This window comes from Hippopotamus amphibius, chromosome X, assembly GCF_030028045.1.
Source record: "Hippopotamus amphibius kiboko isolate mHipAmp2 chromosome X, mHipAmp2.hap2, whole genome shotgun sequence".
Classification (NCBI taxonomy): Eukaryota; Metazoa; Chordata; class Mammalia; order Artiodactyla; family Hippopotamidae; genus Hippopotamus; species Hippopotamus amphibius.
Window position 1 is genome coordinate 4,510,665 of NC_080203.1, and position 18,475 is coordinate 4,529,139.

General features: G+C 34.9%; 1 protein-coding gene across 1 annotated transcript in view; it reads left to right on the forward strand.

Annotated features, from left to right (window-relative positions):
- GABRA3 (gamma-aminobutyric acid type A receptor subunit alpha3) overlaps positions 1–18,475 on the forward strand; it is a 254,392-nt gene that overhangs the window by 192,933 nt on the left and 42,984 nt on the right. Inside the window, exons 6-7 of the mRNA XM_057718114.1 lie at positions 5,121–5,203; positions 18,163–18,306. Coding sequence (XP_057574097.1) covers positions 5,121–5,203; positions 18,163–18,306 — 227 coding nt within the window. The remainder of the gene's footprint in view (positions 1–5,120; positions 5,204–18,162; positions 18,307–18,475) is intronic.

Below are 18,475 nucleotides of genomic sequence, written 5' to 3' on the forward strand. Positions count from 1 at the left end.
TTTGTTTTAGTTCTGTAAAAAATGCCATTGGTAATTTGATAGGGATTGCATTGAATCTGTAGTTTGTTTTGGGTAGTATAGTCATTTTCACAATGTTGATTCTTCCAATCCAAGAACATGGTATATCTCTCCATCTGTTTATGTCATCTTTGATTTCTTTCATCAGTGTCTTATAGTTTTCTGAGTACAGGTCTTTTACCTCCTTAGGTAGGTTTATTCCTAGTTATTTTATTCATTTTGTTGCAATCATGAATGGGATTGTTTCCTTAATTTCATTTTCGGATCTTTTGTTGTTAGTGTATAAGAATGCAAGAGATTTCTGTGTGTTAATTTTGTATCCTGCAACTTTACCAAATTCATTGATTAGCTCAAGTAGTTTTCTGGTAGCATCTTTAGCATTTTCTATGTATAGTATCATGTCATCTGCGAACACTGACAGTTTGACTTCTTTTCCAATTTGGATTCCTTTTATTTCTTTTTCTTCTCTGATTGCCGTGGCAAGGACTTCCAAAACTATGTTGAATGGTAGTGGCAAGAGTGGACATCCTTGCCTTATTCCTGATCTTAGAGGGAATTCATTCAGTTTTTCACCATTGAGAGTGATGTTCACTGTGGGTTTGTCATATATGGCCTTTCTTATGTTGAGGTAGGTTCCCTCTGTGCCCACCTTCTGGAGAGTTTTTATCAAAAATTGGTGTTGAATTTTGTCAAAAGCTTTTTCTGCATCTATTGAGATGATCATGTGGTTTTCATCCCTCAATTTGTTAATATGGTGTATCACATTGATTGATTTGTGTATATTGAAGACTCCTTGCATTCCAGGGACAAACCCCACTTGATCATGGTGTATGATCCTTTTAATGTGTTGTTGGATTCTGCTTGCTAGTATTTTGTTGAGGATTTTTGCATCTAAATTCATAGTCATATTGGTCTGTAATTTTCTTTTTTTGTAGTATCTTTGTCTGGTTTTGGTATCAGGGTGATTGTAGCCTCATAGAATGAGTTTGGGAGTGTTCCTTCCTCTGCAGTTTTTGGGAAGAGTTTGAGAAGGATGGCTGTTAGCTCATCTCTAAATGTTTGATAAAATTCACCTGTGAATCCATCTGGTCCTGGACTTTTGTTTGTTGGAAGATTTTTAATCAGAGTTTCAATTTCAATACTTGTGATTGGTCTGTTCATATTTTCTATTTCTTCCTGATTCAGTCTTGGAATTGGTCCATTTCTTCCAGGTTGTCCATTTGATTGGCATATAGTTGCTTCTAATAGTCTCTTTTGGTGCTTTTTATTTCTGCGGTGTCTGTTGTAACTTCTCCTGTTTCATTTCTAATTTTACTGATTTGAGTCCTCTCCCTCGTTTTCTTGATGAGTCTTGCTAGAGTTTTATCAGTTTTATTTATCTTCTCAAAGAACCAGCTTTTAGTATTATTGATTTTTGCTGTTGTTTTCTTTGTTTCTATTTCACTTATCTCTGCTCTGATCTTTATGTCTTCTCTCCTTCTACTAACTTTGGGTTTTGCTTACTCTTCTTTCTCTCATTTCTTTAGGTGTAAGGTCAGATTGTTTATTTGGGGTTTTTCTTGTTTCTTGAGGTAGGATTATATTACTATAAACTTCCCTCTTAGAACTGCTGTTGCTGCATTCCATAGGTTCTGGGTCATTGTATTTTCGTTGTCATATGTGTCTAGGTATTTTTTGATTTCCTCTTTGATTTCTTCAGTGATCTCTTGGTTATTTAGTAGTGTATTGCTTACCCTCCATGTCTTTGTGTTTTTTAGTTTTTTTCCTGTAATTGATTTCTAATCGCATAGTGTTGTGGTCAGAAAAGATGTTTGATACGATTTCAATTTTCTTAAATTTGCCAAGGCTTGATTTGTGACCCAAAATGTGATCTATCCTGGAGAATGTTCCATTTGCACTTGAGAAGTGTAATCTGCTGTTTTTGGATGTAATATCCAATAGATATCTATTAAATCAAGTTGGTTTACTGTGTCATCTAAAGCTTGTGTTTCCTTATTAATTTTCTGTGTGGATGATCTGTCCATTGGTGTAAGCAGGGTGTTAATGTCCTCCACTATTATTGTGTTACTGTCAATTTCCTCTTTTATAACTGTTAGTTTTCCTTCTGTATTGAGGTGCTCCTATATTGGGTGCATATATTTTTATAATTGTTATCTCCTCTTCTTAGATTGATCCCTTTATCATTAAGTAGTGTCCTTTCTTGTCTCTTGTAACATTTTTTATTTTAAAGTCTATTTTATCTGATATGAGTATCACTACTCCAGCTTTCTTTTGATTTCCATTTGCATGGAATATCTTTTTCCATGCCCTCCCTTTCACTCTGGATGTGTCCCTAGGTCTGAAGTAGGTCTCTTGTAGATAGCATATATATGGGTCTTGCTTTTGTATCCATTCAGCCAGTCTGTGTCTTTTGGTTGGAGAATTTAGTCCATTTACATTCAAGGTAATTATTGATATGTATGTTCCTATTACCATTTTCCTAATTGTTTTGTTTTTGTTTTTGTAGGTCCTTTTCTTTTCTTATGTTTCCCACTTAGAGAAGTTCCTTTAGCATTTGTTGTAGGGCTGGTTTGGTGGTGCTGAATTCTCTTAGCTGTTGCTTGTCTGTAAAGCTTTTGACTTCTCTGTCGAATCTGAATGAGATCCTTGCTGGGTAGAGTATTCTTGGTTGTAGGTTCCTTCCCTTTCATCACTTGAAATATATCATGCCATTCCCTTCTGGCTTGCAGAGTTTCTGCTGAGAAATCAGCGGTTAACCTTATGGAAGTTCCCTTGTATGTTATTTGTCATTTTTCCCTTGTTGCTTTTAATAATTCTTCTTTGTCTTTAATTTTTGTCAATTTGACTACTATGTGTCTTGGCGTGTTTCTCCTTGGGTTTATCCTGCCTGGGACTCTCTGTGCTTCCTGGACCTGGGTGGCTATTTCCTTTCCCATGTTAGGGAAATTTTCAACTATAATCTCTTCCAATATTTTCTTGCATCCTTTCTCTTTCTCTTCTCCTTCTGGGACCCCTATAATATGAATGTTGGTGTGTTTAATGTTGTGCCAGAGGTCTCTTAGGCTGTCTTCATTTCTTTTCATTCTTTTTTCTTTATTCTTTTCTGCATCAGTGATTTTCACCATTTTGTCTTCCAGGTCACTTATTCACCCTTCTGCCTCAGTTAATCTGCTATTGGTTCCTTCTAGTGTATTTTTCATTTCAGTTATTGTGTTGCATATCTCTGTTTGTTTGTTCTTTAATTCTTCTAGGTCTTTGTTAAACTTTTCTTGCATCTTTTTGATCTTTGCATCCAGTCTTTTTTGAAAGTCCTGGATCATCTTCACCATCATTATTCTGAATTCTTTTTCTGGAAGGTTGCCTATCTCACTTCATTTAGTTGTTTTTCTGGGGTTTTATCTTGTCCCTTCATCTGGTACAATGTCCTCTGCTTTTTCATTTTCTCTATCTTTCTGTGGCTGTGGTTTTCATTTCCACAGAACGAAATAGTGCTGATACTGCTTGATACTGCTGTGTGCCCTCTTGTGGAGGAAGCTATCGAAGAGGCTTGTGCTTGCTTCCTGATGGGAAGGACTAGTGGTGGGTAGGGCTGGGTGGGCAGAGCTCAGTAAAACTTTAATCTGCTTATCTTCCAATGGATGGGGCTGCATTCCCACCCTGTTGCTTGTTTGGCCTGAGGCAACACAGCACTGGAGCTTATAGGCTGTTTGGCAGGGCTAATGACAGACTCCAGGAGGGCTCACACAAATGAGCACTTCTTAGAACCCCTGCCACCAGTGTCCCTGTCCCCGCAATGAGCCACAGCTTACCCCCACCTCTGCAGGCAACCTTCCAACACCAGCATGTAGGTCTGGTTCAGTCTCCTATGGGGTCACTGCTCCTTCCCTTGGGTCCTGGGGTGCACACTACTTTTTGTGTGCCCTCCAAGAGTGGAATCTCTGTTTCCCCCAGTCCTGTGGAGGTCCTGCAATCAAATCCCAGTGGCTTTCAAAGTCTGATTCTCTGGGGATTCCTTCTCCCATTGCTGGACCCCCAGGTTGGAAAGCCTGGCATGGAGCTCAGAACCCTCACTTTAGTAGGTGGACTTCTGTTGTATAACTGTTCTCCAGCCTATGAGTGGCCCACCCAGCCATTTTGGGATTTGATTTTATCATGATTGCACTCCTCCTGCCATCTCACTGCAGCTTCTCCTTTGTCTCTGGATGTGGGGTGTCTTCTTTGGTGAGTTCCAGTGTCTTTCTGTCAATGATTGTCCAGCAGTTAGTTGTAATTCTGGTGCTCCTGCAAGGGGGATTGGGCGCATGTCCTTCTACTCTGCCATCTTGAGCTGTCTCTGTGGAATCGATTATTTAGACAGACTAATGCAGGAGAATGATTGTGTGGGCATGGCAAGTCATAACCCATCCAGATTTCCATTGAAGAATCCATGAACAGTCTCTCCAACATGTTGTCCCTATTAAGAGAACGTGAACTCTTCAGACTTGACCTCTGAGGTTTTTGATGTCCTCCATAAGCTTTGTAATTTTTTTCTAAGCAGCTGTTGTGTGTGTGTATATGCATGTGCAAGTGTGTGTATGTGTTCTCCAAGAGTCATCTTCTTTAACAAAGCTATAGCAGTTGCTATAAACAGCAGAGCTATCTTTTGTGCTTGTTTATTATCAGGTTAAAGATATTCTTTCTACACATCTCTCCTCTCCATTGCAGTCTCTAAATTGTTTAACTCACATGATAGCCTGCTGAGAATTATTTCAGAAATAATTAAACTGCTATCAGGAGTGAAAGAGTCAGGACCTGGTGTTTCCAGGCTTCTTTGGTGTTGAGGTAGCTAAGGAAGCTCAGCTAAGGCCAATAAATGGTATTTGTTTCCCTAAAGGTGGTAAAGTGGGATTCATATCTGATCTAAAAATCTAATACTGAGTGCTGCTTTGAGAGGCATCTAGTTCATTTAATCCATCCCTTGTGTTCATAAAGTCTTGGATCTCAGTGAACCTAAACAAAATACCATTATTCTTAGCAGCACTCCATTGCTGGTGAACAGGAACACAGCTCTTGTTTAATACCATTCATTTTAGCTTAATTTCATGTTCTATTCTTCCTTTTAGGTTAACAATTCATGCTGAATGTCCCATGCATTTGGAAGATTTTCCTATGGATGTACATGCCTGCCCACTGAAGTTTGGAAGCTGTATGTATTTTTTCACTTTCTGTTTGCCTGATCTTTTTCCAAAAGAAATGGAATATTTCCTATTCTCTCCCTTAGTAGTTTCAAAAGCTGATATCATTAATTCAGGCTTGTATGTGAGTGGGGAAGGGGAGTGGGAATGAGCAGTACTAACTGATCAGGAGGAGATTTAATCTTTAATAGAGTTTTCCTTGTAGACAGAAAAACTTATTTCACCATTTTAGACTAATTTGTCATTAGATTGAAACATTAACATCTGTTTCCTAAATTATCCAGAAGACAAACCAACACAGAGCTAATATCAAGTACAATAGTGGCTTCCTAAAGGCAAGATCCCTCAAAAAGAATGTGTTTGTAACTTTAAAATGCCTATTCTACCTGCATCCTCATATACTGTAGTTGTAATTCTCTACAGTAAATGGTAGACAGGAAGAGACTTTAGAAATTTTCTCATTTTTAGAGAGTATTGCCTGTGCCAGTAGCTGAAAATCTGGCAGAGAAATGAGTAGATATATAGCCTATTTTCAAATGAATTACAAAAATCAAAATTGAATAGAATTTGAGTGAATTTCTGACTGAGAATTTCAGAGTAAGTTTCATTTGGGAGTCATCAGAGCAATATATCAGGGTCTGTGCTGATCACCTTTAAATTAGATTTATCTCTGTATTTTGAAGTAGAAAGTGCATTTGAAAAGACCCAAATAATTATGTCTGACATATTTCTTCAATCATTGTCAAATATTTACAGATTGTCTCCCATGGGCCAGGCTCTATTATAGGAGCTTGGAATGCATCCATGAATAAAACAAAGACCTGCCCTTATGGAGCTTACATTGTAGAGGAGAGAGTGATGGCAAAAGAGAAAATAAACACTAGATTAAAAAGTAAAGTACAAAGTATGTTGTAAAATGAGAAGCACCACGAGAAGACATAAAAATACTACAGAATAAGGTGGGGTCAGTCATGTCTAGGTGGAAGATAGGCATTGCCATTGAAATTTAAAATAGAGTAATCAGCATAGACCTCTTTGAAAAAGTGACATTTGGGGAGAAATTTTGAGGAGGTAAAAGGTTTAACAAGGCAGAGTTTTTTTTAACTTTTTATTTTTTTATTTTTTACAATAAACTGCGTATATTTAGAGTGTACAATTTGGTATCCCAATCTCCCAATTCATTCCCCCCCAACCCTCCCCGCTTTCCCCACTTGGTGTCCATATGTTTGTTCTCTACATCTGGGTCTCTATTTCTGCAACAAGGCAGATTTTTGATGAAATAATACTCTATTCAGGAGGAACAGCCAGGGAGTCAGAGAAGTATCTGGAACATCAAAGTGCCAAATATGAGATCAAAGAAGGGATCAGGTCATCTAGAGTCTTGAAGTATATTAAAAGGCTTTGAATTTTATTCTGAGGTAAAATGGGGAGTGATTGGAATATTTTGAACAAAATAATTACATTACCTGATTTATGATTTTTAAGAATTATTATGGATACTCTGTTAAAAATGTGAGTATAAGAAAAATAGAAGCAGGGAATCCAGTTAAGAGGTTATTGCAGTATTTCAGATGAGAGATGATAATGGTTCAGATCAGAGGGGTAGTGGCATAAGTGGTAAGAATTTGATTCTGGATATATTGTGAAGGACAATCCCAAAGGATCCTCCAATGAATTAGACGTGGAATATTAGAAAAAGAGAGAACTCAAGGGTGACTTGTAGATTTCTGTCCTAATGGATTTACTATCAAGTTAGATGAGTATTACTTCCACTCTGGGTAGCATACAGTTGTTTGTAGGTAAACAATGCTCCCCTCTTGAACAATTAGGAAACCTAGAACTGCTGAGCAACAAGGACTGAAGAAACTAAAATTCTGGAGAAAGGGTAGAACCCCTCATAGATGAATTTGTGACCTGTAGCTTCTTCATTCTTGGTGGTACTTGCCAATCCTGGCCATGGATTGCTACTTGGAATTCAAGTTTGGCCCTGGGGAAAGGGCTGCTGCTGGATGACATGAAAAAGTAAGTAATAGTTTTGATGGTCACACAATGCTAAAGTGATCAAAGTAGAGATCTAAGTGATCTCAACCTCTTAACTGATACCCCTCTCAATACAATTGATGAATTTTGAATTTTCACAAAGTATAATAACTAATATGAAAAGCTTTGAAAAGTAGAGCTGGCTTTCCTGCAGTCTCCCAATGCTATAAAAAAGAAGACATGCCAGGCTATCTGTTTAAAACCCTGGGGAAGCTATGTCCTAATTATAAGGGAACAGCAGAGACAAACTAGGTGTAATCAAAACTATAACACAACTCCGTGCCTTATGGGATTAAGGTGATAATTATCTCACACTATATGTCTAGCAAAGGAACAAAATGAAGTCTCTCTGGTGGACACCAACATTATTTGAAAACTCTACATTTTTATTACACAATATCTGGAATTCAATAAAAAATCATTAGGCATAGCAATAGGCAGGATCATATGATCTAAAACTAAAATCCAAAACTAAAAACCAGAACATGAAAATACACCTACCGGTGATTTAGATATCAGTTTGTGGATTAGGACTTTTAAAAACTATAATTAATGTGTTCAAGAAAAAAAGGGAAAATATGAACAAAATAGATAAAAGAGAGAATTTCAACATAAATTTGGAATCTATAAAGAATAAATTAGAAATTAGTTATTGAAAAGTACAATATCCAAAATTCAGAATTCAATGGGTGGATTTAATAAGTATAAGACAGGATTAGAGATCTTAAAAATAGGTAAATAGGAAATGGTAAAATTGAAGTACAGAGAGGCAAAAATACAGAAAAGAGTAAAGAAATACATGGAACACAGTAAAATATATTATCATGTGTAATTCTGTAGAAGAAAAAAAGGAAGAGAAGTGAGCAAAAGCAATTATTAAGTGGCTAAAGGCCAGTCATTTTTAAAACTGATGAAAGTTATCAATCCAAAGATTCAAGAATTTGGTAAACACTAGGCAGAAAAAATACAAAGAAAATAACACTGATTCTAAAGTTTAAATAGAAATATAAAAGTGCCAAAAATAGCTAAGATAATCTTGAAAAAGACAAATAAACCTGGAGAGTTTACAACTGAATCTAATCCAATACTGAATTAGAAGACCTATTTTAAAGTGTTAAAGCTTTGGTATACTTTAAAGCAATGGGTATTACTGTTGTAAAGATAGAAAAATAGACTAATGGGACATAACAGAAAGTACACACACACACGAGTGGGGGGGCTTTATATCTATCATACACAAAAATAAATTCCAGATAGATTACAAATCTAAATGTGAAAAGATGAAAGGTAAAACAATAAAGCTTTTAGAAGAAAACATAAGAGAATATCTTTATGATATTAGAAGAGATAAAATTACTTAAATGAGACAGAATAGTGCTAACCACAAAGGTAAAAATGGATAACTTGGAATATGTTAAAAATTAAGAAATTCTCTTTATCAAGAGATAATGGTGAAAAGGCAAGCCACAGAGTGGGAGAAAATATATGTATTGCATATATATGACAAATGATTCAAATCCATAATTATTAATATCCCCTACAAGTCTATAAGTAGTAGTCAGAAACCTCAATAGAAAAAAAAAGGCCAAAGTGTTGAACAGTCACCTTATAAAACAGGGTTTCCCAACTACACACACACATATAAAGTGATCAGTTACATTAGTCAGCAGGGAAATGCAAATTAAAATCCAGAGAATGTTACTCCATACCCACTAGGAGAGCTAAAATGCACTGCTGATAGGAATATAAATTTGTATAAAGATTTTGGGAAATTGTTTGGTGGTATCTACTAGTGATGAACATATACATATCATATAGCCTAGCATCTCTAGTCCTGAGTATATTTCCCAACATAAATCAGTATTTATGTCTACCAAAGGGATATAATGAATGTTCATAGCAGAGCTAATTTTAGTAGACTTAAAACTACCCTAATGTCCATCAAAATGGATTAAAAATCTGTGACAAAGAAATTAATACAACATTGTAAGTTAACTATACTTTAATAAAAAAATCTGTGACATATTCGTACAATGGAATACTATACAAGAATGACAAGTGTATTATACTCAACAACTTAATCTGGATGAGGTCGCAGGTGTAATGCTGAGTGAAAGCCAGACACATCAGTGTTTATAGTGCATGATTCAATTTAGATCACATATAAAAATAGGCAAAACTAATCTATGGTGTTAGAAGCCTTTAAGATTTCATCTACCACTGCTATTGGAAATAGCAATTTCTATTTCATTGCAATCCAAATTTCTAACATATTAAAGTATGGAAATCAGAAGTAAGAGTTGGAATTCCCAAGAATTTTGTAAATTAAATGTTATTCATAAAACAGTTCAGACCTTCATGCTCTTTGCTCATTATTATGGATATACAACTTTTTAAATAAATAAGAAATAAGTTTAGAAGTATTAGCAAATGCTAGTAACACTACTATAGAAGATACTCAAACACTGGAAAACACTAGCAAATCTTATTGGATAGTATTTGAATAAAAACATTTGGATCTCTTAGCAAGGTAAACAGACTACACAAAATCATACGTCAAAATTGCTAGTTTAAGGGTTTATTTTCCTTCTCAAGCATGTTATATCTTGAAAGGACACTCACAAAGTTTGTATATTGTATACTATGCATATAGGCTTAATATATAATTTGCAAGAATTACTTGCTAATAACAGCATTCAGGGTACAAATATACACTTATAATAAGCAAAATCAACTGATCAGATCAACATGTACTCCTTTGCTGATACTTGGAATTTCAACACTTTTGACTCAGTGTGCCAGCATTTCCTGCTCTTGCTTTTGACTTGACATTTGTAGATTCCTTTAAGTCAGTAATCTTTCAATGTCTATTGTTAAGCTTTTATCTTTATAGGAGAATTACAATACTTTTTCCATTTTGCTGATTTCTCAACTATTTTTCTCAGTATTTGAAATTCAGAAAAATATATAAATTTCTCAACAAATACCATGAAGGATTTTATCCATAGAAACAATAGTTGGGATAGTGGTTACACCTGATGGGGGTTGTGCTTGATAAGGGACACAACTAGTGCTTCTGGGTGCTGATTATATGGAATGTAAGTCTGGTGTTCAGAAAAGATATCTGGACTGGAGATTTAATTCAGGTTTCATCCATATAGATGGTATTTAAAGCCATAGGGCTGGAGAAGTCATCTATAACATTTAGAGGCTAAAGAGAAGAGAATAACTCAGTAAATATGAGGGATAAGACAGGTGAAGTATGAGGAAACTTAAGGGAACATATTGTCCTTGAAGCCAAATAAAGTATATTAAGAAGGAGAGAGTGGTTTAAATTATTAAGTGAGCAGTTAAAATTAACCTTAAAAATCTCTAATAAGGAAGCAGTTCTGGAAAAGTGAGGTGAGAACTTCTGAAAATCCACTCCTCTATAAAAGCAACAAGAACATTTTCAAAAATTGTCAAAATAAACTTTCTCCAAAATTTAACCAAAGGGTCACAACAATCTGAGGAGTGTTAGTCAAGAAAAATGGCTGATCCTCAGTAATGCCAGAGAACTCTGTTCCCATCCTCTTTACCCCCACTCTGTAGAAGCCTTGAAGATTTTATAACAATAAAAGGGTCAATCCATCAGGAAGATATAACACTTATAAAGATATATGCACCTAACCATAGAAGCCCAAAATACACAAAGCAAAACTGATAAGAATTGAAAGGAGAAACAGCCAATTCAACAATAAAAACTGAATGTTTCAATATTCCACTTCCAGTAGAACAACTAGACAGAACATCAAATTAGAAATAGAAGACTTGAACACACTACAAACCAACTAGATCTAATAAACATTTATATCACACTCTACCAAACAATATCAGAACACACATTATTCTTAAGCACATGGAATATTTTCTGTGGTAGACTATATGTTAGGCCATAAAACAAGATGCAATCAGTCTAAAAGTATTGGAACCATACAAAGTGTGTTATCTAACCTCAATTGAATAAAGTTAGAAATCAATAACAGAAGGGAATTTGGGAAATTCACAAATATGTTGAAATTAAAGAACACACTCCAAAATAAACAATGGGTCAAAGAAGAAATCACAAGGGAAATTAGAAAATATTTTGAAATTAATGAAAATTATGCACAATGTAAAAACAGCTTAAAGCAGTGTTCAGAGGGAAATTTATAACTGTAAAGTGTGTATTAAAAAGAAGGATCTAAAACCAATAACCTGACCTTCTACCTTAACAAACTAGAAAGTGAAGAGCAAACCAAACCCAAAAGAAGCAGAAGGAAGAAAATTATAGCTATTAGAGTGAAATTAAATAGAAATATAAACAGAAAATAAACATTAAAGAAAATCAAATAATCTAAAAGTTGGTTCTTTGAAAAGGTCAATGAAACTGATAAACCTTTAGCTAGACTGACCAAGGGATGGGGGAAACACAAAACACACACACACACACACACACACACAACAAGAGAATAATCAAGTTACTAAAATCATGAAAGAGGGGACATCACTACTGACCTTACAGAAATTAAATACGATTATACAAGAAAACTATGAGCTACAAATTATATGACAACAAATTAGATAGCCTAGATGAAATGGAAAAATTACTAGTAATACACAAACTACTGAAACTGACTGAGGAAAAAATAGAAATTTTTATTGGACCTATAATAAGAGACTTAATTAGTAATTTTATAACTTCCCACAAAGAAAAACCCAGGTCCAGATGATTTCAACATTGAATTTTACCAAGCTTTTAAAGAAGAATGAATACTAAGTCTTCACAAAGTCTTATAAAATACAGAAGAGGAGGTAAGATTCAATCAGGTCAGTATTAGTATGATACCAAAACCTAAGATCACAATAAAAGCAAAGACAAATATTTCTCATGAGTATAGACACAAAGATTTTCAACAAAATACTAGCAAATCAAATGAAAAAACTTATAAATGGATTATCCACTATCTTTAAGTGGGATATATCCCAGCAATATAAAGTTGGCTTAACATCCCAAAATCAATGTAATATAGCATATCAATAAAGGACAAAAACCACTTGATCATTTCAATAGATGCCTAAACATATATACCCCATGCCAGAAATCCAAATTGGTCCTGATTTGCCAATAACTAGTGCCTATAACTCACCCTGTGACTCTGGATAATTTAAAATCCTGACAATTGTTAAGTATTTGAATTAGTTATAAACCTATGCAGTGTTTGTTTCCATTTGGTTTTATATGTAGGCCAAACATAGGCTGTAGGTGTTATGTTCATCAGAACTCTTGTACTTTTACTAAATATGCCCAAACCAAACTGATTAATTTTTTCTCTAAAACCTTTTGTGTTCCCTGTCTTGGTTGAGATCCTGTATTCGAGTTGTTGTTTACCTCTTCAACTTCATCTCATATTTATTGCCCCTTTATGCTGGCCTTCTGCCAGTTCCCTAGGACACTGCAACACTGCAGGATGTTTCCCACTTAGAAGACTTTGCACTTTCTTTTTTGGGGGTTGTTTGTTTGTTTGGGGCCTGAAATATTCTCCAGCAAGCTCTGGCTTTTACTTATTTTCCATTTTCCTGCTTAAAAGCCACTCCCTCAAAGGGGTCTTCTCTGATCACTGTAACTAACGAAACCCCTCCCCACCTCGCAAACTGTTTTATTTTTTATAGCATTTAACACTATAATATTATCTTCTTTATTTATTTACTTATATATTTTCTGTCTTTTTCCACTAGACTATAAGCCTAATGAAGGGATGGAACCTCAAATGTCTTATGATCTCTGTACATTAACTATATAATATAATGTCTTAGTATTTGTTGAATGAGTGACTGAATCAATCAAGCAAGCAAGCAGTCAGTCTCTGACAGTATGAGTTCAAAGGGAATGCTTTCTCATTGGTGCTATCATGGCAGGATTGATTTTTACTTCCCATATTCCTGAGGCTGGCACATACCAAGGCACGACTAACAGAAGGAGGCATTTGGCAAAGCAACTAAATGCAAAGAGATGCTTGTGCCATCATAGCCAATACAATATACATTGAGGGGGCCATTCTGGGAGTGCTGTAGTTGTAATTGTCTGATAGATATCCTTTCTGCAGTATCCACTTCCCACGCCACTCTACCCTTGCTCCTCCATGGAAAAAAAGAAAATGACTGAAACTAAGGAGAAGGGGTCGGACTCTATGGGAGGGAAGTTGAGGGCTTAAAGGAACTCAAGGAGCAGGGAGGAAGGAGAGAACAAAGAGAAGGCTTAAAGGGGAAGAGTTCTGTTCCCCAGTGGGTGAATGAATTCCATCATTAGCCAAGTGTTTGCAAAAGTTATGAACTCAGGGTCATCTAGAATCCTTCCTTAGATTTCCTCCTTTCCTTAACCATCTTGAAAAGCCATCAGTTATAATATAGTCTGCCACTGAGATCTCCTCCCTATTCCACTCAATTCATCCCACTGTTTAATACTATATATTGTGTCCAAAATATCATTCACACCAAACATTGTGATGGCCTTTTAACTACTGTCTTGGCTTTAGTTTCACTCTTTCCAACCAGGCATCCTTACTGCAGGTTAAGCAATCTTTCCAAAGCATGCATCTGGCCATGTCTCTATTTCACACATGTCCACAAGAACTTATAGCCTATGGACTAAAACCCTTATTTCATTTTTGAAAACTTAAGTATAGTTAATTTAAAGTATTATATTAGTTTCAGGTGTACAGCATAGTGATTCAATATTTTAATGGATTATATTCCATTTAAAGTTATAAATTTACAGTATATCTTTGTATCTTACTTATTTTATACATAGTATAGTTTGTGCCTCTTAATCCCCTATGCCTATGTTGCCCTCCCCCAATTCCTCTCCCCACGGGTAAGCACTACTTTGTTCTCTATACCTGGTAGCCTGTTGCTGTTTTCTTATATTCATTAGTTGTAATTTTTAGGTTCCTTATATAAGTGATAATATACAGTATGTGTCTTTGGCTTATTTCACTGAGCATAATACCCTTCAAGTTCATCCATGTTTCGTTGCAAATATCAAAATTTCATTCTTTTTGATGACTGGGTAACATCCCATTTTACACACACATACACAAACACACACACACAGTATATCGTCTTTATGCATTCATCTGCTGATGGACACTTAGCTTGCTTCCATATCTTGGCTATTGCAAATAATGCTGCTATGAACCTTGGGGTTCAGATACCTTTTCAAATTAGTGTTTTCATTTTCTGCAGATAAATAGCCAGCAGTAGAACTGCTGAATCATATGGTAGTTCTATTTTTAGTTTTTTGAGGAACCTCCATACTGTTTTCCATAGCGGCTGTACCAATTTACATTCCCACCAACAGTGTACTAGAGTTCCCTTTTCTCTGCATCCCTGCCAAGTTTGTTATTTGTGGTCTTTTTTTATGACAGCCATTATAATACATGTGAGGTGATATCTCATTGTAGTTTTGATTTGCATTTCCCTGATGATTAGGAATATTGAGCATCTTTTCATGTTGACTGACTGTATGTCTTTGGGAAAATGTCTATTCAGATCTTCTCCCCATTTTTTTAATCAAGCTTTTTGGGGTTTTTTGATATTGAGTTATACTGTTTATATAGTTTATATATTTTGGATATTAACCCCTTACTGGACATATCATTTGCAAATATTTTCTCCCACTTAGTAGGTTGTCTTTGTTTTGTTTATGGTTTCCTTTGCTGTGCAAAAGCTTTTAAGTTTAATTAGGTCCCATTTGTTTACTTATCCTTTTGTTTTCTTTGCTTAAAGGGATGATCCAAAACTATATCGCTAACACTATGTCAAAGAGTGCTCTGCCAATGTTTTCTTCTAGTTTTATGGTTTCCTGTCTTATATTTAGGTCTTTAATCCATTTTGAGTTTATTTTTGTATATTGTATGAGAGAGTGTTCTAATTTCATTCTTTGACATGTAGCTAGCTTTTTTCCCAGCAATACTTATTGAAGAGGCCGTCTTTTCTCTAATTGTATATTCTTGCCTCCTTTGTCATAGATTAGTTGACCATAGTTTATCTCTGGGCTTTCTATCCTGTTCCATTGATCTATATTTCTGTTTTTATGCCAGTATAATACTGTTTTGATTACCGTAGCTTTGTAATACTAGTTAATAAAGTCTAAAGTCAGGGAGCATGATACCTCCAGCTTTGTTCTTTTCTCAAGATGGCTTTGGCTCTTCAGGGTCTTTTGTGCTCCTCTACAAATTTTAGGATTATTTGTTCTAGTTCTGTGAAAAATGTCATGGATATTTTCATAGGGATTATATTAAATCTGTGGATTGCTTTGAGTAGTATGGACATTTTAACAATATTAAACAATTTAACTATTTTAATTCTTCCAATCTGTAAAAATGGGATATCTTTCCATTTGTTTCTATCATCCTCCATTTCTTTCATCAGTGATTCATAGTTTTCAGAATATAGGTCCTTGGCTTCCTTGGTTAAATTTATTCCTTCGTATTTTATTCTTTTGATACTATTCTAAATGGGATTGTTTAGTTGTTTTCTTTTTCTGATAGTTTATTATTAGTGTATAGAACAACAACAGATTTCTGTGTATTAATCTTGAATCCTACAACTTTACTGAATTAATTTATTAGTTCTAATAGTTTTTTGGTGGAGATTTTAACATTTTCTATATATAGTATGAGGTCATCTGCAAATACCGACAGTTTTACTTCTTTCCTTCTAGAGTGGGATGCCTTTTTTTTTTCTTGTCTGATTGCTGTGGCTAGGACTTCCAATACTATGTTAAATAGAAATGGCAAGAGTGGGCATCCTTGTCTTGTTCCTGATTTTAGAGGAAAAGCTTTCAGCTTTTCACCATTGACTATAATGTTAGCTGTGGGTATGTCATATATGGCCTTGTTATTTTGAGAAATGTTCCCTGTATGCCCACTTTATGGAGAGTTTTTATCATAAATGGATGTTGCATTTTGTAAAATGCTTTTTCTGCATCTATTGAGGTGATCATGGGCACTTTCTACTCTCTCCCTGAAAACAGAGTCCAATGTCAGTTGCCATTAATCAACTCACTTAATTGGTAGAATTAAGACCTCCTAGTTGAATTAAGAGCAAAGTGACATAGTTCTTGTACCCAGAGCTATAAAAACTTAAAATAAACAAAAGATAGACTGAAAGGACTACTTCCAAAAAGATGGTGAGTTTGCATTTCCTAATAAAAATGAATAATATTTATACACCATTGCTATGCATACACAGTATACATTTGTTGAAAAAATAAAACTTCAGATATCAACATTATGCAATCCACTATAAGAACCATAATTGATATTTTAAAAAGATGTACAATGAAGATCTTAATTTTATAAAACAGACTGAAGGTTCATCAGGTTTTGTATTTGAATGTCAGTGTTGCTGCTGGGAAAAGCAGTTATGATTAATTAAGCAATAAACCTTTGTGGGCATCAAAATATTTTACAGATGCAAAATTTATAAAAATGTCTTTAATTGCAGCAGAAATTATACATTGAACCAGATGTATTTTTGTCAGTGAGTTGAAGAAAAGTGGAAAAGTTGGATTTCTTGTTGGAATTTCGGTTGTCACTTATGAGAGCACAGATTTTAAAAAAAAACACCATAGAGTTATGTGTATTTTCTCATAATTTCAATGAGAATTTAGATGTGAATGAACAACTTTTGGGTGTGTTGTCCATTATAAGCAAATCAGGAAGTGGTTTACTTGAATATATTGAAAAAAGTCCTAAAAAAGGTAACACAAGCAGATCACAATTAATACATGTAAGTGTTAATGTCAGACTGTTACAAAATACATATCCAATACTGCAAAGTTCTATAGGGATACAGAATTTATGTTTGTTCATTGGTAGATTGACTAGGAATTATTTGCTTTGTGGTAAAATGTTTAAATAGATCATATTATGGATATAACAGCTGCCACCATGAGCTGGAGACCTCCCACTGATGTGAACCATAAACAGCTCAGAAATGAATGAAGGGTGAACAGTATGGTTGTCAGCTTCCCTTTATTATGATCTAGATATCTGAGTTAGGGCAAGGTGCTCACCCCAATTATAAAACCCACTGTGCAAAGAGTTAATCTGTGTCTGGAACAAAAGCAACTCTATTCTTTTAAGATACTGACTAAAACTAAATAACTTCACTCCTCATTCCCTCACCATTTCCTTACCCATATCCCTGTTAAAATTAATCTGTACTAAATTCTGTAGTCGACATTGAAATTCCAAATACAAGGCCTGATATTAACATCCTGATGCAGAAGAAATGGTGGCATGTTTCTGGTTTGCAAATTGAAGTGGTAATAAGTTTCAAAATAAAATTGTAATCATTAATTATTGCTTTTTTAATCTGTAATTTTTCATTCTTAATTTAAAATATCCCTAGTATGATTTTTTACCTTATTTCATATGCTCACCCCATAATTAATTAAAGAAAATTTTATTACATTTCTAGCAGTTTATTTTTCCTACAACTAGCCTGATTTGTTCATTTAAGATATCTCTGTAGCTCCTGTGGGCATTTTAATTTGTGACATCTGCGTTAGGTAATATTTTAACCATTCCTCCCTTTGCTCCTACTCTCTATCCTCCAAGAGAAGGAAAAGTTTTAACAATTTATTGGCACTCCAGAAGACTGTGAATCATTGAAGAAAGAGATCAGTTTGGGTTTATTTCTCTGTGTTCAGCATAAACTATTAGTAATTATTCAACAAGTACTTAATACATGCATGGATAAATGTACTTCGGTTGAAGACAGACCACATAACCAAAACTCTTTTGGGATGGAAGTTGTATTTCAACCTCATACAAGTTTAGTATCAAGGATAAATCATTTTCCTTTCCCTTGACTTCTCCTTCTTGATTTTTTTCTGCCTTAGATGCTTATACAACAGCCGAAGTCGTTTATTCTTGGACTCTTGGAAAGAACAAATCTGTGGAAGTGGCACAGGATGGTTCTCGATTGAATCAGTATGACCTGCTGGGTCATGTGGTTGGGACAGAAATAATCCGCTCTAGTACAGGTATTTATTTATTTTATTTAACAAGCATTTTTGTAACCTATACCACATACCAGTCAGTCACTGTTTTAAGTGCTTATAATAACTTATGATAACAAAACAGTCTTGTGATGTAGGTACTGAGGCATACAGATGTTTAGTAATTTGTTCCATGTCACAGTTATATAATGTC